General features: G+C 43.3%; 1 protein-coding gene across 4 annotated transcripts; it reads right to left on the bottom strand.

Moving 5' to 3' along the window:
* Positions 1 to 4,249: 4,249 nt before the first annotated feature.
* On the bottom strand, positions 4,250 to 9,298 carry Armcx2 (armadillo repeat containing X-linked 2). Of its 4 annotated transcripts, none has more exons than XM_027433060.2 (5): positions 9,166 to 9,298; positions 8,503 to 8,756; positions 7,866 to 7,970; positions 7,494 to 7,559; positions 4,250 to 7,197 (listed from the first exon to the last, which is right to left on the bottom strand). In XM_027433060.2, exon 5 carries the CDS (start codon positions 7,064 to 7,066, stop codon positions 4,658 to 4,660), a length of 2,409 nt encoding a protein of 802 aa, XP_027288861.1. In that variant the 5' UTR covers positions 7,067 to 7,197; positions 7,494 to 7,559; positions 7,866 to 7,970; positions 8,503 to 8,756; positions 9,166 to 9,298; the 3' UTR covers positions 4,250 to 4,657. The 4 variants fall into 4 exon arrangements, with proteins under 4 accessions (XP_027288861.1, XP_027288862.1, XP_027288863.1 ...); XM_027433061.2 differs by having other exon boundaries at positions 8,503 to 8,695; positions 9,166 to 9,270; XM_027433062.2 differs by having other exon boundaries at positions 8,503 to 8,562; positions 9,166 to 9,252.
* Between the last annotated feature and the right edge of the window lie 12,881 nt (positions 9,299 to 22,179).

Here is a 22,179-nt window from a genome sequence, read left to right as displayed (position 1 = left end):
CAGATCTTAGATGTCGGGGTGGGCCAACTCATAGCCCTGGTTCTGGGCCTGGGTAGTTGACGGATTGGTCAGCTTTGCAGCTCTTCCTTGTCCTCATCACCAGGGTGAGCTCTCCAGCATTGCTCTGGCTAGTTCACCCCTTGCAGCAATGAGCAAGGGATGGAGTCGTTCTGCTTTTGTGCCCTCAGGGTCAACTCATCTACTCCTTAATCATCATATCATCAAGGCCACCTCTATGATGTTGCCCAGGTGAGATGTAGGGGCCGCTCTCCCAAGTGCTGCAGCTGGTGAGGGGCATGAATAGCTCTCTAGCTCCGGGCCAGCTCTCCCACCTGCCACAGGTATCTGGGGGTGGGGGTGGGGTGGGTGGGTGGCGATATGGCATCTCTCCCTGGCCCATGCCACCATATAGCAGACAAAGGGCGGGACCAGATCTCCCATCAATAGGCTCAGCTCTACTGTGCTGTCCCTGTGGGTTCTGTGTATAGAGGAGAGCAGGATGAAAGATACCAAAATAGAGGGAGCCATTATAGGTTTGAGGAGAGATCTGGCACTAGCGAGATTTTCAGAAATCTACAAGGATGACGCCAACTGGCAATATAAGCAATAGTGGAGAGGATACCCTAAATGCCTTTCCTTCCTTGATAATGAGATAGATGACTAACTTATATGCCACCTTAGAGCATTCATCTAGTGGCTGATGGAAGCAGAAGCAGACACAACAGCTAAACACTGAACTCAACTCCTGGAACCCAGTTGCAGAGAGGGAGGAGTGATGAGCAAAGGGGTCAAGACCAGGCTGGAGAAACCCACATAAACAACTGACCTGAACAAGGGGGAGCTCATGGGCCCAATATTGACAGCTGGGAAACCAGCATAAGACTGTTCCAGACCCCCTGAAGGAGGAGGTCAGTTTGGAGGTCTGGGAAATCTATGGGGCCTCTGGTAGTGGATCAGTATTTATCCCTAGTACACTTTGGGAGCCCAACACACATAGATGGATACTCTCTCAGCCTAGACACACAGGGGAGGAACTAGGCCCTGCTCCAAATGATATGGCAGACTTTGGAGACCCCTCCATGGAGGGCCTCACCCTCTCTGGGGAGCGGAGTGAGGATGGGGTGGGGGATTGGGAGAGGTTCATGGGGGGTGGGGGAGGAGGGGAGGGAGAGGGAGCTGGGATTGACATGTGAAGCAAGCTTGTTTCTTAATTAAATTAAAAAAGTGAAAACAAGAAAATAAAAATATTAATGTTAAAAATAAAGCTTGTTCAAAATCTGTAATTCTCTTGGTTCATTTTTTTTAGATTTTATTTTATTTTTAACTCTGTGTATATGTGTATGTCTCCATCGGCCTGTGAATGTGAGTGCAGGTGCCCATTGAGGTCAGAAGAGAATATCAAAAGCCCTGGAGCTAGAGTTATGATTGATGCCCAATGTGGGTGCTGGGAACCAAGATCTGGTTCTTCACTGCTAAAAATTTCTCTAGGCACCCTCTTCCTTTTTCTTCTTTGCTCTGCCTTAACCTTAGACCTAAGGTATTTTAAAATTTCCAAATTTGAGTCTCATATGAGATGGTTTTCTATTTTCCTCCTCATCAGGACACAGTGGGAACTATTTTTTTAAAGCCTGAACATCACCTATTTCAGTTTTAGTATTCTTAGTTTAACTAAAGAGATCAGGCAAGGTGTCAAATTCGTCTTATATTACAATTAAGTAATGGAGAAGTTTAATTTTGAAACCTATTCCCTCAGAGGTCTTCTGACAGCTAGCTCTAAGTGGAAAGGGATTTTTATACTAAGCTTCCTTAATTTCGTTATGTTTTATGTTGAATTCCCCTATTCAGGTCTACTAACTGTTTGTACTAGGTGTTCTCAGTGTCCTTAGGGAAAAAAAAAATCTGATCCCATCCAATTCATAAGGACTGTTTCTGTGGTCATGTTCCAGGAATAATAAAATAACACACAGCTGATGCTCAATTTATAGTGCCTACTGTTAATTTCTAGTGCCTACTGTTATTATTTTACTAAAGTTAATATTTTAAAGAACTACTGTTTTAAGCTTCAGACACATTTACTTTATGCTGTTAATTTTTCACATGGGATGTGATTTAAGACACTCAAATCTAGACTTTAGGCAATGAAACATCTATTATATGTATTTTGGGTTTTTTTGCTCATTTATAAGTCCAGGATACATACATTTTGTACAGAATATGTTTCATTTAAGGGGATAGAAGTTTCCAAAGTCAATCCGAGCAAAGGAAGATGGCTGAGTTACCTCCGGCAACTGGGATGAGGCTGACAGCTTCTGGTGTACCCATCTGCAGTGTATGAGCTCAAATACACACTCTAAGCCATGCAGAAAAAGACATGACTATGTGCCCAGCCTGTGGGCTATGCACTGTGAACTACTGATATGTGATACTATCTCAATTTATTTAAGGAATACATAAAAGTATACATACTAAATTTCTGAAAGAATTTTCACCAATTTCAATTGTGTGAAACTTTATGATGTGTCATAAACTCTTAAAAATCATGTCTTTTAATGTGAATATAGATTCCTTCTCAGACTTTTGGATATGATCAAGTGTAATGTTTTATAAAAGTATATTTGTTTTAATTGTTTAGATGAATTGACAAATACTGATTATATTCTTGTGCACAAAATCATGTTCTGATACACATATTATAAGACGGTTAAAGTAAGTTACTTTATAAAATATGTCATACCTACTTTTTGTCATTAACACACTTAAAGTCTTCTGTCATAGCAAGCATCAACTACATAGCACAGGGATATTATCTCTAGACATCATGATGTGCAATAAATCTCTCCCTCCTCCTCCTTCCCCCTCCCTCCTTCCCCTCCCCCTTCCTCCCCCTCCCTCCCCACCTCTCTTTGTGTTGCTTGCTGGTGATTGAGCCAAGGCTCCATAAATTATTTTGTTGGGATGTCAGCAAAACAGGCTGGGTTTGGAAAAATATTTTAGGGTCTTTCTATTTTCTTCCTTCATTGATTCGGTGGATTAATAGAGGAGAAAGAATGTATACTTAGAAACTAAGGAGTAGGGGTAAGGGTACAAGAAAAACCTCACCCCAGCTCCTTTTCCAAAGGAGGGCTAAGCTGACCTCTAGCTTTGAGGTCAGCACCAAAGGTCACTCTATCGCTGATTTTTTCCCATCTTAAATGAGAATTCATTTGGTCTCACTATGTGGTCCTCACAATTGCCTAAGAGAGCCCTTCCCTGTCAGAACTTGTCAGGTGACAGGTATTGGTGTGTGTGTGTGTGTGTGTGTGTGTGTGTGTGTGTGTGTGTGTGTGTGTACATACATGCACGCGCACACATGTGCAAGCATGCACTTGTGCACTTTCGAGCACGTGTGTCTTATTACCACCTCACTTCACCATTCATCGTTTCAGGCTTGGTTTATTAAAACCTTCAAACGATTGCTCTCATTTTATCTCTATCCCAAAGCCCATGCCAGCTTCAACCCATCTTGCACATTGCCACCAGATAACTTTTACATGTGTGCACATATGTGTAGTGACCAGAGGACAGTCTCAGGTGTCATTCTCAGGAATTCCACCCTTCCTTTAATACAGGCTCTCTCACTGGCCTGGAGCACATCAATTAGGTTAGATTGGCCAGTGAGCCCCAGGGATCCTCTTGTTTCTTCACCTCCAGGGCCAACACTACAAGTGGACATTATCACACACAGCATTTTGAATCAAACTCAAATCTTCAAACTTGTTAGGCAAGGACTTTACCAGCTGAGCTAAGGGCTTTACCAGCTGAGCTATCTCCCAGTCCTGTTTTCCCTTTTATATATGTATATTTTAAAATGTCCTGTTACTCTCTGAACGACAGGATATTTTGGTCCCCAAGCTGAGGCTTTAAGACCTTAAAAACAAAGCAAAAAACTTCTTCACCCTAAGTTCTCACCTTTACCATTTATTACTCCTCTTCCACAGTTCAGTTTCTATTTCAGGGAAACGACCTTCCTCCCTATTATAGGAACAGAATTCCCACCCCTGTTCCTTTCTTCATACCATTTCTCCTTTCTAGACCACTCTTATGCTGTCCTTCAGGCTCAGCTTAAGTGCATCACTGATTGAAGTTCTGCGTCATCCTCCCAGACAGCAAGTGTCTGCCCCTGAGCAAATGCCCAGGTACTATTAGTAGCCCATCTGCATTCATGTTCTTTACCTCTGCAGATAGACTTTTAATTCAAGCATGAGAACAATTTTTTGCCATTTGCAACACACAACTTTATTGATGATACACACATGAAGTCTTTGGTGACAAAATTCAAGTCAAAACAAGTAAGAGCAGAGTAGGCCATTCATGGACAGGTTCATTATCAATTCACATAGAGGACCCAGTAAAAATATTCCACGCAAGCAGCACAATTCACATCACAAATGTGTCTTCAGTACTACGGGACTACAGGACTATTTGGTATTCAGAAAATGATTCAGCTTAAAGCTGGTGACTGTCACAGACAACATCACTCTGAAAGACACATTATTCTAAACTGTCAGCAGAAAGGACCCCTTTACTATACATACAAGTAGAAACACAATAACATCTCATTTTTAATGCTTCCAGATTGGAAAACTGAGAAATCACAGATCTTGAGGGCACAGAGCAATCAGAATTTGTTTACCAGTTTGATAACTTTCACTTTCACCAAGAGGTCATGGTGATTTGCCAAGGCTCTGATTTTTTTAACACACACTCCAGATGTAGTACACAAGTAAAACAGGGAACCCTTGTTGAATTCTCTGTAGTTGAACACTTCTGCTCTGAGGTTGTCAAAGATAATCTCAAATAGAGTAAGAGCATTAATAAGAATTTCTGATTCCACGTAAGAATTATAAAGGGAACTAAATGATGATGGCACTTGGGTACCAAGGAGTTTTTTGAGCATGTCTGGATTTTCAGCAAAATTTGCAAGTATTTTCAAAATTTCAACCTTGATTTTTCCACCCCCTTGAGATAACAAGCGGAAAAAGTTTGCAATGGAATTGACAAGCAAGTGCTGGTAGTCATTAGTAATAGTCATGTTCGTTAAAAATTTTAGCCCCACTACCTGTACTGCTGAGTTCAGGTTAGATGCCATGATATCATCCATCACTTTATTCATGTACACCTGCAACCGGCCCTGGTTTTCATAATTTTCACTCAGGTTATTCATGGCCATTAAGGCTTTTTCCTTAATGTGGGGGTCAGTTTTGTTGATCATGTTTGCAATAATCGGGAGGCCTCCCAACTTTCGAATTGTTTCCTGATTACATGAATAATTGGCGTTGTTGCTCAGGGTGAGCAAAGCTACTTGCTGGATGAAGGGGTCATCTGATTTTTGAAGCAAGGCTAGGACTTTCCTGAGATCTCGGGCACCCAGAATCTCATCAATTTCATATGGAAAGGGGCGCTTATGCATGGGAATGGTTCTCTTCCCCTTCCCTCTCTGCTGAACCTCAGGCTCAGAGTCTGAATCGGACTCTGTATCAGTCCACCCAGATTCCCCTTCCTCAGATTCAGGAATCTCTGCTAGGAAAGCCTGTCCCCCATTAGCAGAAGCTGCAGCAGCTGCTGCAGCCCCATCACCAGGGCGGAAACCCATCCCCAATTCATCTACTTCAACCTTATTTTTCCTATTTTTGCCCTTGCCTCCATTCCGGTTCCTGTTTCCACCCTTGCCCCCACCTTTGGGCACAGCACCAGTGGCTGACCCAGCCTTAGGTATAGCCCCAGTATGAGCTCCAGGGGTTGCTTTCTTGCCAGTGGCTGCTGTCTTAGAGGACCCTGAAGTCCCAGGAGTCTCTGCAGCCCCAGAAATCATTGGCAGAGAAGCCCCAGCCACCATGGCAGGTGTTGTTACTCTAGGGGTCTGTGTGGCGTTAGTAGGTGCTGCCACCCCAGGGACCTGCATGACCTCTGTGGTTGAAGCTCTCTGGGTAGATGCTGGAGCCCTGGCAAATGCTGCTCCCTGGGGAGTTGTCGGCCCCCTGGGAGGCACTGATGTCCCAGAAGGAGCTCCTGTCATGGTAGGCACTGTTGCCCCAGAATATTGGACTGCCCTGGAAGGCACTACTACCCCAGGAGATTGGGCTGCCCCGGAATGCACTGTTGCCCCAGGAGACTGGACTGCTCTGGGAGGCACTGTTGCCACAGGAGACTGGACTGCCCTGGAAAGCATAGCCGCCCCAAGAGACGGGGGTGGAAGGGGAGGCACCACTGTCCCAGGAGACTGGGTTACCCTGGTAGCTGCTGCTGCCCCAGTAAAGTGGGCTGCCACGGGAATATAGACTGCCCCAGGAGGTGCAACTACTGCCCAGGAAGGCGCTGCTGGCACCAGAGATTGGACTGCCATGGTTGGTGCTGCTGGCCCAGGAGACTGGGCTACCCCAGGAGATGCTACAGCCCAGGGAATGGCTGCTGACATAGTAGGTGCTATTGATGGGGAAGGTATTGCTGGCCCAGGAGCCTGGACTACCCCAAGAGGTACTGCTGGCCCAAGGGGTGCTATTGCCCCAGCAGCCTCTATGCTCCTGGGAGCTTCTGCCACTTTGGGAGCCACTACTATTTTGGTGGCCTCTGCAGCTGTGGGAACCTGTGCCATCTTCGGTGTGTGTGTGACTGCACTGGCAGCTGAAGTCGGGACTGCTGATTCCATAGTAGTAGGCTTAGTTCCAGCCCCATTTGCCTCCTGAACCTTACTTTCTGCTCCATTCCGAGTCTTAGGACTGGGTGCAGCTGGCACCATTTCTCCAGCTGCAGAGGTGGTAAGAGTGGATGCTTCTTCTTGGGACTTATTCATTGCCTCGACACTGGCCGGGGTTGGGGGATTAAATCCTGGCCCAAGGTCAATTGTGAATCCAGATCTGAGCCCAGCTCTAGCCCTGGTTCCAGTACCCACCGAAGCCCGGTTCTTGGACTTGGCTGGTCTCCTCTTCTTCTGGTCTCTTCCCCTAGTATATTTGTAGACGCAGTACCAGGCGCTGGCCCCGATCACTATTCCAGCAGCTACGCAGCCAGCATCCCGAGCTCGGCTCATGATACAACTGGAACAATTCTTTGATCCGGGTTGTGGGACCGGCTTGCTTCAGTGGAATGTATACACCAGTCAAAGCAAGTCTCTCAAGCTCAAGTTTGAAAGTTCCTCTGAGGCGGCAAGCTGAGCTGGACCTAGTAGGAATAAACATTAGAAATGAGAGGCACAGGGTTTGGGCTCGCTTTGTGTCTAACCTTAGAGGAGAATTTGGGGAAATAGGTGCGAAAGCCTGTACTCGTTGATACAGAGATCAGCTCCAGGTATTCTCTTCAACTCTAGTTCACCTTCCCAGTGCCAGCACCTATCATTTATTTTTCCCTAAATGGGGAGGGGGTAATGTGGAAATCTGGCAGATAGTGGGAAATCTGAGATTCACCTACAATGCCTCCACCCCCATCCAAATGTCCTCAGATAGTGTTCATGTACATACCAATTTCCTGGGATCAGGAGCAGTTCCCAGTGTGCTCACAGCTGCAGAGTCTAAAGGGAGCTGGATCTGTGGGTAGATGACAGGTAGCTTTGAGTCTTTGGGAGAGAGATAGTTTCTCCCCTGATTTGTATTCTGATGCGCCAAAAAAAAAAAAAAAATTCTCTCAAGACTTCTCCTTTTCTCTCCCAACTATTAATTTAAAAAGACAGATTCCACATGCCACTTTCTCTGCCCCCAAAAGGGCAAGCCAGGACAAAAGGTATCTTAAAGAAAGAAAAGATGCAGCGGGGGGGGGGGGGTGTTCTGGTTCTATGGTCTGGCCTCTGCCACACCCACACCAGGGGGCCAGCATTTCTCACCCCAAACACTGACCTGCAAGAATTCAGAGGACTTTCTGCTTCCCTCAGTTCAGCCAGAGCTTCACGCTGAGGACAGGCTGAAGGGCAGAAACACAGACTGCGGGTGCGGACTACGAACCTGGTGGACATATCAGCATCCAGAACAAGAGCCACAGTGTTAGCCTTTTCCTATGCGCACACCTCAATGGTGAAGAATTACACCTTTCAATTCCTTTAATTCTTTTTGCATCTCTCATCCCCCCCACCCCCGGGCCCCTGGACCCCAACCCCCATTTTTGCGCAGGCTCCCCGGGCACTCAACGCCCCTTTCTATTTCGCCCCACCCCTGGCCGCCATTTTTCTGAGACACAGCGCCACACCCCTTCTGCTGCATCGAAGCGGAGGGGGAGAGGCGGGAGTGCTGGCTAAGATGCAGCATGGGGGATTCCTGCCAGATATTCCAGTGTTCCTAGCCTGTGCTCAACTACTCTGCACCCCTCCCCCTCCCCCCCCCATCTTCCTGGCCAAGCATTAGACTGCAGAACAAGGGCCGCTAGGCCTGCCTCCTCAGTTTCAGGGTCGTGATTTTCCGAGGTTTCTCGGCTCTGGGCTCCGCCTCCCACCCCCCACTCCAAATCCCCCGATAACCGCCATTTCTTTAGCCTGCATACCCGAATTCCTTTTTCAGGGCTGAAAAGACCAGGATGAAGGGCTCTGTGGGCCGCAGGTGTCTGGAAAGCAGCCTGGCAGTTAGCATGGCGGTTTAATACCAGATTCTCTCACGGTTCCCCAGCCTGTGAAGCCTATACAGCTCCAAATCCGCCATCTCTCCCACAGAAGCTGGCACACCCATTTCCTAGCACCCTGGAAGGACAGGGGGATGGTCGGGGAGGGGAGGGGGGGGAGGGTTGTGGCAGCAAGGTGTCTGAAAAGGGAGGATGGGAATGAAAAATACCGATTGCTTCCAAATTTCAAGCCCCTCCGGCCACCCGATCCCAACCTCCTTGCTGGGCTTGAATGTACTGCCACGTTTATTTCTCTTGCCTGCTCCTCTCAAAACAGCACGGTAAGTAGGGAGCCGAGCCTGAGTGTCAAAAACAAAACCGCAAAACAGCTGGGCGAGAAGTAAGCGGTTTCTTCCATACATAGGATAGTCCTTTCATTCCCCTCCTCCCCTCTCCCTCGCTGCCCACCAAAAACCGCTGCACCGGAGATCCTGACGTCTGGAAAACCCAGGCCCGCAGAGGATGCAGAAAAACCTGAGGCCTTTACCTTCGGGCATCTCTAGCTATCTGTATCCCCTGGGTCCTGAGAATATTCATTCTCACACTCACCTGGCCAGTTCTGAGGGAATTTTCTTCTTGCCTGGCAGTGTACAGCTTAAAAGCGTTGGTACCCGGAGGAAGATGGCAGGGATGGCCGTCAAGGCTTTAAGTACCTTTGCCCACGTCAGCTCTTGGTCACGTGAGGGTCTCATTGCCAGTAAGCTTGGGTCCTGGAATTCCACTCCCACCAACATCAGGAGCCTCCTCCTTTCTCCCCACTCCTGCCTCATCCCATCACATCAGGTCCTGTCAATCATTCACTGCCGATGTAACCTCGGGCCAAAAGTAGCCCCTTCTCCCTATATAAATTTGCTGTCTCTAGCTACTGGGGAGGAGCTTGCAGCTTCTGGGAGAACTGTTGACATTTTTTCCTTTTTTTTTTTCCTCTCGGGGAATTATCTCACACCCTGCCCCCTCACTCCAAGCTTCCCCCTTCGTTCTCCATCCTCCAGTCCTAACTTAATTCCCACCATTTCTCTTGTGCTTGAGTTTCTGCTTCTATATACATAAGGGGTGAGTATGAAAGAGGAGACAAGGATTGGAGGTGAGATCTGCACTTCTGGAACACTCCCTTGCTTTAAAAACAGTGACTACAGCTTTATTTTTACAGGAAGAAGATCCAATAAAACAAGAACTAAGTGTGGGAAATAGTAGCAAAAACTGGCAGTTAATTTTCATTAATTTTTATCACATGGCAAATGAAATCCTATTGGCCCCGTGGGGAATAGATTTTAAAGCACGCCAAGTATTTGAGCACCTAAAACGCATTTTTTCTTGATAATACAAACTCACTTCCATATTACGTGTAAATTGATCCGTGAAGATGCATTAAATTCCCCTGCCTTATTTGTTTTGGATAAATAATAACCTACTTTTTTTTTTCTTCTGGGATAGCTTTTAAGCGATCTTCTCTTTTCCTGGTAGAGAAATACATTCATCTTATATTATCATGCTTTTGCTTACTGCTGTGTGAATCTCCTGTAATTTGTGTGACTGTAACCGTGGCAATTTTGAACACCTGTTCCTGGGTTAAGTTCCAGTTTAGTGGTTTATCTTTAGATGAAAAGAAGAGCTTCAAGGCTAAGCAAAGCGATTGTGTGAAGGGTCCAGGGCTGTGAAATCCTCCTTGGCCTGTTAGGAAGGATAGAAGCCGCTGTTCCACTGTTCCCTCCACACTCCTCAGCCTTTAATGCTATTCCTTGCAAGCAGTCATCTGACTGTGTTGCTTACTACCCAAATATACGTGGACAGGTCATCAAAGTGGTGACAAGGTGAATGCCTTTACTCTCTTACCTTCCCTCTCTGAGGGGTAACTCAGCAATGCATGGAATGAATTGCTCTTCTTATCTGCTTCTGGAGCTGAATATTTCAATGAATACAGAAATGAATGTTGGGGGGAATGGTTGTCACATTGGCTTGATGTATATTCTTTTTAATTGATTTTTTAATTTAAATTAAAACAATCCTATTTTACATACAAATCCCAGTTCCCTCTCCCTCCCATCCTACGATGCCCCCCACCAACTCTCCATGCCACCCCCCATCCACTCCTCAGGGTTGAGTAAGGCCTCCCATGGGGGGATCATCAAAGTCTGTCACATCTTTTGGGGCAAGGACTAGGCCCTCCCCCACTGTATCTAGGTTGAGAGAATATCCCTCCACAGGGAATGGGCTCCAAAAAGCCAGTTCAGGCACTAGGGATAAGTACTGATTCCATTGCCAGAGGCCCCATAGACTGCCCAAGTCCCCCAACTGATACCCACATTCAGGAGGCCTGGTTTGGTCCTATGCTGTTTCCCCAGCTGTCTCTGGAGTTTGTGAGCTCCCTTGATGTATATTCTTTTACACAGTGTCCTGGTGAATGTTTTATTTAATATTCCATTTACTATTACCTGCTCTGAAAGTTACAGCCTGATGATTCTCTCACCTCTGGCTTTACTCCAAGCAGCCAGTAGGATCCTAGGTTTGCTGTAGAATAACTGCCAGTCCCCTTCTACTTTGGTGCTCTCTTAGCCAGACCCAAGCTACAGTTCCCAATGGCCACACTAATTAACATCAATTAGGTGTTGTTACTTAGGTAACTCTGTGGTCTATCTAAAATGATATTCACCCTAAGGGTTTTATTTTTGATTGTGATGGGTCTAAGTCAATCTTGGGAGGTAGGATTAGAAATCTTTGACCCTAACAGTTTTTCAAGGGGTCTGGGATCCATCTCTTAGATATCACCTATAAACCCAGTACTCAGGAGGCAGAGACAGGAGGATTTATGAGTTTGAGGCCAGCCTGATCTACAGAGCCAGTTCCAGGACAGCCAGGACTGTTACACAGAGAAACCCTGTCTCAGAAAAAAAGGAAAAAAAACCCCTGTTTTATCTAGTAACATGCTATTGCTAAGCATGTTTAAAGCCCCAATTCAGTCTCCCAGCATGAAAGGAAGCTAAATCAAACCAATAAGGAAATACATGAAGAAATTTGTGGCTTTTCTACTCCTAGCCACTGCTAAAAATTTCAGGTTTTCTTTTAAAACACATTTCAATAAGCACGTTTATGCTCATTGATCAAGTTCCAAATGAGGCAGAAATCATAAAGGAAATAGGGACTGATGTTTGTATTGTAATAGCAGTAAATCTGCAGATTGACTTGTGGAACCATTTATTATCTTAACATCAAGACTTCCTCTCTAGGAGCATGCATGTGAGTACCTGTTTGTTTTTATGTTGTGTTTTATGTTTCACGGTTTCTTCAGCTATCTAATTCACATTATTTGTTAACTTTTCTAAATTATCAGTTGTCTTTGTGGTAAAAACACCATTTCTCTAAAAAATACTTATTAGTTTTATTTTATATGTATGTGTGTCTGTGCGTGTATGTCAAAAGTATATGGGTGCCTGTGGAGGCCATAAGAGGAGGTTGAATTCCCTAGGGCTGGGGTCACAAGCAGTTGTGAGTTACTGGATGTAGGTGTTGGGGGCAGAACTTGGTCTTCTGCAAGAGCAGCAAACACTTTCCTCTCTGGAGCTGTCTCTCCAGCCCAAACAATATTTCTTGAATTACAATTTCTGATAGGAAACTTTATATTTAAGAGAAAATATTCTACTATTGTATATTTATTTTCTGCTAGCTAAGTTTTTGATATCTCAATAGTTTCAATAGTTCTTAGGAGACACTTTTGGTTTGTGTAGGCTTATACTAAATGTCATTTCTTTTTCTATAACAGGTTCTCATTTCCTTCTCTCTTTTTTGGAGATTTTATTCTTTTAAAATTTGTTTATTGGTATTTTATGTACATTGGTGTTTTGCCTGAATATATGTCTGTGTGAGGGTGTTGGATCCCCTGGAACTGGAGTTACAGACCGTTGTCAGCTGCCATGTGGGTGCTGGGAATTGAACCCGGGTCCTCTGGACGAGCAGCCAGTGCTCTTACCTGATGAGCCATCTATCCAGTCCTGAAATTTTATTTTTTATTGTTACCAAAACAGGGATACATTTTAATCAGGACAAAGATGCAGTGATTTTCAAGTATGTGAATAAATCTGAATGTAAATTTATACTCTTACTAAATGTCATACTTTATGAATTCTAAATGTTCAATCAAAATATTTGATTGAGAAATCCAATTTCCATCAGGAGACGTTCTGGACAAGCACCCTTGATTATAAAAAGGCAAGATTTGTTCTTGATTTTAGCATATCATTACACAGAACAGGCAAAGTGATTTAATGTCAAGACAATACAACTAAATACTACTAAGCACCTACTTATACAACCTTTGAAAAGTTTATTAAAATAGGAAATCAGAAATAGAAATTATTTTCATATATTAAAAAAGGTATTAAAAAAACCTTATAAACATGAGTTGCCATTAGTTGATACTCTCACTTGGTATAATACTTTTAGTAACAAAATGCCAACAAAATACATACTCCTGATTTATACATGCCAAATCCAAAATGATGAAACCTTAACATTTTTTGTAAGTTGGTCATTTCTTCCTTTCTAATATCATGCTCCCTTCTCTTTATTTTTCTTTGTTTGACCACGACCTCTCTGAGATCCTCATTTTGTTCTCTTTTGTTTTATCACTTAGTGTAACATGTCTTTTTAAGGTTATCTTTACTTATGCTTACCTACAGTATCACACAAAAAGTAACATTCAGAAATATTATCAATGAGTGGAAGCAACTTGTAAGTTACATTGTCCTGGTAGGCCCACATGGGAGTGATAAATCTACCAGATCAGAGAGCTTCATGTATTCTTTATCAGGTTAAGGATATTTTCTTTTATATATAATTTAATTTAACCAATAATGAATCATTTAATTACATATAATTCTTTACTGCATAAATGAAGTTTTCCCTCTTCTTTTTATTAATAGTTTGAAAATTTAAGAACGACTGGCTTTATTTACTAAGTGCTGAGCTATGATTATAGTTTAGTGGTAGTATGCTTTTCTGCTAGCATGAGGCCTAGGTTCAATCTCCAAAATTCAAATGCTTCGATTTTAAGATTTCTTTTTCTAGTAATTTGCTGTTGTTAAGTGATCATTCAGTAGTCAATCGGGCAAAGACTTCTTTATTCAGATACACCAGCCAAGCGCAGGCCAAAGCCAGGAGCAGGGAGCCGGGACCAGGGCCAGAAGAAGGGGAAGAATGGGTCCACGTGTCCGAGGTCCCTTAAGAAGCCTTTTCTATGTCACCTTAGACTTAGGGCATGTTCCAGCACACCTGTCTGGGTTACCTGGGGCGGGGCTAGAGTTGTCTCCCTACATGCTGTTGTCAAGAATAATGAAAATAGAGCAGTCATTTTCATCACTTTTGTTGCTTTACAGTATATTTTGAACACATCTAGATATATTAACATTTTTTGTAAACTCCAACCCTCCTTCCTAAAATGTTTAGAAAAATACAAATATCCTCATTACAACTGACAAGCGTCTACCATAGTCAAACTTACTACACTTCTGCTTCATCTTTCCTTTCTTTAATCATCCTAGCTTCCTTGATATATCTGGGCCAAATTGGCCACAAATCCTTCATAGAACCTTTGTATTTGTTTGCCTTTCTGGTTGATATTCTCACCTCCTACATATCACCATACATTTCCTCATAATGTTATATTTTATCAAAGGTGAACTTGAAAGGGCTGGAAATGCAGCTCAGTGCTAGTACTTATATAACACATACAAAAAACTGGAGCCCCAGCCCTCCACACAAAGGTGAAACATATATATATATGTGTGTGTGTGTGTGTGTGTGTGTGTGTATGTGTGTGTGTGTGTGTGTGTACATACATACACATGTATATATATACATATATATGGTTAGTGTACACTATACAGAATAGTTTGTTTCACTGTGACATTTTCATATTGCATGTGATGTATTTAAAGCATAGTTACACTCTCTTTTACTGCTTCCCTCTCCAATCTCCGTCTTCCCTAATATCTTCCTCCTTTCAGGACTTTTCTTGTAGGTTCCACATTTGCAAGGAAGCATGCAGTATCCGTCTTTCGGAGACTGGCTTATTTTGCTTAACATAAAAATTTTCAGTTCCACCCATTTTATTTCTGTTTTTTTTTTTGCAACCAAAGACCCCCAGTTCTTTCCATTTTGTGACATGATTTTTTGATGGCAGAATAATCTCTCTCTCTCTCTCTCTCTCTCTCTCTCTCTCTCTCTCTCTCTCTCTCTGTGTGTGTGTGTGTGTGTGTGTATCACATTTTCAAAACTCAACTTTCTAGTGAGTCTTTTCCTGGTCAATTTGTACCCTAGAAATAAAGCTATTTCTTCTAGTTATCAGAGAAAGGCCTAAATTTTGCCATGTGTGCAAAGACTACAAAGACAAAGAAAAATATATTGTATTGCAGTGGATATGAGAAAACCATGGAGGGTAATATATGTCACTCTTTGCTTTGCTAATAGGGCCAACAAAAAAATTAGGACCTGAATTCATTAGAGATGTGGTCTCATATGATAGGTAGCTCATGTACTGAAGTTTTGTTCAGGTAGAGGTTCTTTTTGCTGTTGTTGTTTTTGTTCTTTGAGAAGTTCATTCAATGTGTTTTTATTATGCTCACACCTGCCCTCACCTCCTCCAGATGCCTCATCCCCTTCCCTACACACCCAACTTGGTGTGGTCTTTAAAAAAACCATTTAGTCCAATTTATGATATTCATATATTCTTGGATATGTGGTCTTCCACTGGAATATACTCAATTTACCAGGATTTATACTTTTAAGGAAAACTGACCCCCAACCCTCAGAGGCTATCAGTTATCAATAGCCCCTAAGCTAAGAGTGGGACTTCATGGCCACCTCCTCTTCATGAGGGGATTTCTTCTGGATTGAGTTTTTGTAGGTCTTGTGCATGCTGTCTCAACTCCTGCGAGTTATTAATGTGCAACAGCCCGGCTGTATCCAGAAAATACTGTTTCCTTGTACTCACCCACCACTTCTGGCTCTTACAGATAGAGATTCTTGATCAGGCAACAATTCTTTTCTTTTGGGGGTTATATGACTGTGGCCTAGGAAGGAACAGGAAGAAAAGGAAGAAACCCATCCTAATTCTGACCCCTGTAGGTTGGACACTACTGGCATGGGGGTAGAGGATAGTAGCACAATTTTTAACTTGGGAGTGCTTCACTGTTTCCCAGTGGGGCCAATGGGAACTTAACCTCTTTCTTATTTCATTCATGTCTTCTAAAGGTCAGGGAAGTGACAATAGCAGAAATGATTGGCATTGCTGACTTCAGAAGGCAAGATGGAGGAAGAAGATTTCAGGGATTAGAGGAATAGGGGACTGGGGTTACATGCAGTCAACATACATAGAGGTATACATTTTCACAATATTTGCAGCTGGCCTATCCATCAAGTGTCGGCAAGCTTTTCAATGAATTATTTAGCCATCCTTCCCCCCCCTCGTGTAGAAGTTCGTGTAGAAGGAGAAGGGAGGTTGGGAGCCTGGGTGGGACCCAGCTTGCCAAGTGTATCATATGGCCATCAGCATTGAGTTACTATTGTTTTGGGGCTGTAGAGAAGCAGGACAGAGGTCCCATCTGCTCAAGGGACTCGTAGACAGCTCTCTTCTCCCCTTGTTTGTGTGTGTGTGTGTGTGTGTGTGTGTGCGTGTGTGCGTGCGTGTGTGTGTGTGTGTGTGTGTGTGTGTGTGTGTGTGTGTGTGTGTGTGTGTAGGAGCATTTTCATTTTAACATGAGGGAATCCCTTCTCACCCCAAGTCTCATTATTCCCAGTGGGCTTAAGGTTTGGGGGAAACAAACTCAGTGAAATGCTGCTATGAACTCTGTGAGTAAAGAAAACAGAGTTGGCTTGACTGAGAAAATGCAACTGGAGAACATGTACTCAAATAGATAAAGTCGGTTTCTGGTGGGTTAAGCAGGATTCCCAAGAAGTAACACCTGAGATGAGGATTCTTGTGAAAATGGCTCACTGATGGAGTGCTCTTGGGTGAAATTTTTATGTGTATAGCAATATAGGGCAGATGAGGAAGATAGACATAAACATAGTTCAGCTAGAGTCTAGCCTTAGTCTGAGATCAAGGAAACTCTGATACACGAACGACATGAAGGAATCAGTCCCTCTTGAGATAAGGGAGCTAGGCTTCTATATCCATTGAGAGAGATAGGATACATGGATAGTGCCAGTTGAGAGGAGAGAGGTTTTGATTCCACAAAGTGGCTGACAAATAGTCAAATAAGATACTTTAGCAGCCAATACTCATAGCAGCTAGCAGAGAGGTGCATCCCTCTAGTAAATGGACTCTGGAAGGTGCATCAGTAGCATATATTACACCCACTGTTGTCAGTCTGCACTCTTGCACTAAAAATGAGCTTCCCATCCATGTACCTCCACCCACTACCAGAAGATTCAATTTCAGCATTGCTATCTTTGCAGTCTTTTCATGCGTGCAGCCTGTTAGGATATGGCCAGCTTATCCACAAATAAAGGAAAAAGGGAAACTGCTTGAGCTTCCCTAATCTTCTAGTTGCCTCAGAAATAGTTGCCTTCCAAAGCTAGCTTTTCCTCTCTAATGGAGAATCAAATCACCCCCGTCACTGTATGAATTTTGGATGGGGGACTGTCCATGCAATTTGGCACCTAGTGACACTGTCTTTTGCATGTAAATGAGATTATGGACTAGTAGAGAGGTTGAAGAAAATTTCAGCATAAGATATGCAGTTCTGACGCATTTAGAACAGGTTTTGTAGAGGTTAAAACTGTGCACAATACGTCTTTTATCTGTATGCAGTTCAGGGTAAGTCAGGCTGACAGGAGGGCACTAAGGGGAAGGGTCCCTGCTACATTAATGAGCTGTCTGTACATCTAACATCCATGTGGTAGCCCTGAAGTCGTGGGGGAGGTGTAAAGATGGTGCATTAGAGGGATTTCAACTTTGAGTCTTCATACTGTTAATTAAAAGAAAAACCAGCTTCCTTTCTTCCTGTGGTTGCCTTGCTCATTAAGTATTGTTAAATTTTACAAGCCAGAACACCAGGAAAGCATTGTTCCATACTGAAAACTCATTTCAAACTTTGTTCTGATTTTGCTGTCGGCTAGGGAAACAGAGATCTGTGTTAAGGTTGCAACTGCTCTGTTTAGGATCCAATCTGCTTGACACATCTCACAGCTGTCCTGTCTGAGGCTTGCTACATCACTGAGACACTGCTGAAGTAGGGCACAGGTATCTCCTTGTTAGGTAGAGCCATTTCTGTTTCTGAATCAACCCTTTTGTCAAAAGAGGGATTTTTTGACTATGGGAAAATTCCTGTCCCTTGAAATACAAGTTATCTTACTCAACTTCACAGATGAGGTCAGAAGAGTATAAATAAGTTAGCTAAGACTTTATAGACAATGATGGGTAATTCATTTTAAAGCACAGATCCAGTTAAAATAATTAAATGTTGAGAAATCGTACTGTAATCTAATTTATTCCCCACAACAGTTTCATTTTTAATTAAAACTAATACCTACTAGTGTTTTGAAAGAATTATATAGTATAGCATAATATAGGATGCAGTATGAGAGTCTATAAAATATATCTATAAAAGAAGGATTCCCAAGTCCTGATAGTAGTCTGTTTTTCTCCAGTAGCATAATTTCTCACACTGCTATATTTTACTACTCAAATTAGACACAGTGTGTCTGATCCATTTGGAAATCTGATTAGCAATTTGCAAAGAGTGGCTGGTAACAGTACCATCAAATTTGGGAACAACTGTCACTTGTAGTTAAGAAAAACCTCTTAGGAACACAGTACACTGCTGGGACCTTTTAGTTTGTTTATTCCAGTGGTGGGTGATAAAGGTGTCTAAAATCCATGAGAATGTGTAGGATGCTTTGTGCTCTGATGTCACGGTTTGTAATATTGAAAAGCTATCATGTTCTATGTAATCAAACCCTGAATTTGTTCACTGAGGTTCATATTTTATTGCTGTGTACTTATAGGTTGAATAAATCCTTTTCTTTTGTTTTTTGAGAGAGGGTTTCTCTGTGTAGCCCTGGCTGTCCTGGAACTTGCTCTGTGGACCAGGCTGGGTTTGAACTCAGAGATCCACCTGCCCCTACCTCTGCTTCTGGAGTGCTGGGATTAAAGACATTCGATAACATTGCCTGGCTAGATAAATCTTTATTATTTAAATTCTTAAAACAAACATAACTTTGATATTCTAGACTTTAATTCCACTTTGCTCATCAAAAGACTTGCTTTTAGAAGTGACTTTTCTAAAGAAACATGAGTTTTTCTCTGAAATATGAACACCATCTTCAAGAAGATCAGGATGCACAAATGGGTCACGTGGAACATCAGATGATCTAGACATGTCTTCCTTTTATCTAGATCAAGAGCTTCCAGAGGATCTGAGCACCCATAAAAAGATCTTTCACCTATGTTCATTGTATCTTTATATTGAGTCTAGAAATGGCTCCTTGGCCGGCCATAGAATCAAAATCTTATCAAGAAAGATTTCTGGAGTCCAAACCAAGCTTTTGAGATATGCAAAATTCCCCTGTCAAATGTCTAGTAGATCAGGCCAATCTTGTGAAAAGGAACCTTTAATTTGTGTTGCCAGAAACAGCATCCAGAACTGGTGTGTAGTTTTAGAGTAGCCTTGTGGCTTTCTCCTGAATATAAAGCATCAAGTTGTTATTGACCATGTGTGAGGAGCCGCATTCACATTTGCCATTACAAGATGGCGCTGACATCCGCTGCCGGATCAAGTAAACAATGTTGGTATCCATGTGCCCAGTGTTTTTCCACTGCCTAGCCCCGCCTATTCCATGGCGTCATATAGGGTGACGAGTCATCCACCTATCCCAGCTGTACACGCATCGCTCAGAGTCTGTGAGTCTTTATTAGGGGACGGGATTCTTGGCTCGGGGTCTCCGCTCTGGTAAGCTTATGCTCTCCTCTCAAGATGCATTAAAGCTTTACTGCAGAAGGACCCGAATGTCCTGTGTGGTTCTTGCCGGCAAGACTATTGCGCGGGACATCTGGTGCCGAAACCCAGGAACTTGTTAACATCGCCGGCACTGTGGAGACCCCTCGGACGGGGCGGATTCAGAACTGCAGGGTGGTAAGTTTGGAGAGGTATGCTTTATTCTGACACCTTCTTTTTTAACTTTGTTTTTAATTTGTCACCACTATGGGATGGAAAAGCCTTAATTCTAGTCTTTATTCTTCTTTTGTTCACATTGGTCTTATATTGTGCCCACCGTGGCTGGTGTTCCAGTTCGCGACCAAGCTTACCCCAGGTAGCCTCCAGCATAATGGGCTCTTCAAAACAGAGAGACCTAATTAAAAACTGTCTAGAGATTGAGGCTTGCCGTCCCATGGTAGCAGAGAGTCAAAAAACGCTTAAAGAGGTACAGGATAATATATCAGAAACCGAACGAGATGAGAGATTAAGAGCTCAAAAAAGGAAGGACATGTCTAAGGAAAAAGGCCCTCCCTAGGATACAAAAAAGGGGGGAGAGAAAATAGAAAATAACCAGTCACACCCCAGTAAATTTAAGAGAAATAAAGACTCAAAACCTAGCCTCTACCCTACGGTGAAACTAGAGGCCTTGAAGCTGAGCAACTCAGACTCTGAGATTTTAGACTCTAGCGAAAAAACAGAACTAGAGCAAGACAGATACCACCCTGATAGATATCGGCTGCCAAAAATAAAAGCAAATATGAGACCATCGCCTGTTAATCCAGCGGGTGTACTTCCATCAGCACCCCCATTATTTGGTACCGACTCCTTTTTACCACTAGAGGAGCTAAGAAAATTACAGATGGCTTTTCCAGTCTTTGAAAATGAGGGGGCGAACCTAAAAGGCCAAAGAAAATGGTAAAATAAAAAGATATCTTAACTGGTCTTTGGAGAGGCCCGGATCCTATTCTCATAAGATCCAGGGGAGCTATATGTGTTTTTCCACAGGATGAAGAGAATCCCCTGTGGATCCCGGAAAGACTCACCCGAAGAGCCCCTTCGGACCTTCAAAAGTCGGAACTCCACCCTCTCCCCGGGAGTTGAGAGCCGCTATTATCCAGATTAACTCCTTACACCTTGACCTGTCCTTGATAGAGTGATTGTCATCATGGATCGCTTCAGCTGTCTCCTATTTTAAGGATTGGGTGGGGATGGGACTTTTTGGCACAATTCTCTACAATGGTGTGATGTTTATGCTTGGGACTGTGTGTAGACTCAAAACCCAAACAAAAAAGATAAGGTAATGGTTACACAGACACTCGCTGCCCTAGAGAATGGAATCTTCCCTGACATTTGGCTAAGCATGTTGAGACAATAGGTCGCCGACTGCTCAGCTCCTACACCTCCGGAGGCTTGACCTCATTGCACGGAATAGAATGAGCAAGGTTCGACAGGTCAAAAGAGTTATAAGGCTAAGCACTGCACAGAAAGGGCCTGCGGCTTTTCTTATGGCTCTTCTGGGAGATATGTCATCTTGCATGAAGGTTATATGTCATAATGCCCTTCCCCCAGAAAAAGACATAAGGACGGGTCTGGGCCTGCTCTGGACACAGAGTCTGGAGTCCTGCTCAAGACAAGGTCTACATCCAGTTTTGGGGAGTTGACCTCTATCTCCACTCTGCATTTGGCTGGCCTATAGCCTCTATGTTTCTATATAATTATATAGGGGGAGATGTGAGGAGCCGCACTCACATTCGCCATTACAAGATGGCGCTGACATCCGCTGCCGGATCAAGTAAACAACGTTGGTATCCATGTGCCCAGTGTTTTTCCACATCCTAGCCCCGCCTATTCCATGGCGTCATATAGGGTGACGAGTCATCCACCTATCCCAGCTGTACATGCATCGCTCAGAGTCTGTGAGTCTTTATTAGGGGACGGGATTCTTGGCTCGGGGTCTCCGCTCTGGTAAGCTTATGCTCTCCTCTCAAGATGCATTAAAGCTTTACTGCAGAAGGATCCAAATGTCCTATGTGGTTCTTGCCGGCAAGACTATCGCGCGGGACAACCATGGAGACAGAGTACTTCTCAGGCACTCTTCCTTTCTTCTGATGCCATTCAAATAGAAAATTCAAATTCATAGAAAGGTCTTGAAATTTCAGCAAATACTATTGTCTAGTATTCATTATATTAATTTGTGGGACAAATAACTAAAAACCCATCCACATGATGAAAACTGCAGCTTGATCAGATAAGGCCTTCTGTGCAAGGATGTCTCCTAATTATAGTTTGAGCATACCTAGTGTTTATTAGTTTAATTTTCAAAATTAACACAATATTGTTTGATTTGTTGAGGGTCTTATTATCCTGTAAGTGAAATAATTACTTCTTGCATAAAAGCAATGAAAAAATTTATGCGAAGTTTTAATATTAACCCGCAGTACAAATATTAATGGAACAATTAATTATGAATGTAATAGTAATATAGGTTTTTTTTGGTTTTTCGAGACAGGGTTTCTCTGTGTAGCTTTGGAGCCTATCCTGGCACTCACTCTGTAGAACAGGCTGGCCTCAAACTCACAGAGATCTGCCT

This window comes from Cricetulus griseus, chromosome X (genome assembly GCF_003668045.3).
Source record: "Cricetulus griseus strain 17A/GY chromosome X, alternate assembly CriGri-PICRH-1.0, whole genome shotgun sequence".
Lineage (NCBI taxonomy): Eukaryota > Metazoa > Chordata > Mammalia > Rodentia > Cricetidae > Cricetulus > Cricetulus griseus.
The sequence above is the reverse complement of the archived record's forward strand: the minus strand, read 5'-3'. Positions and strand labels throughout refer to the sequence as shown.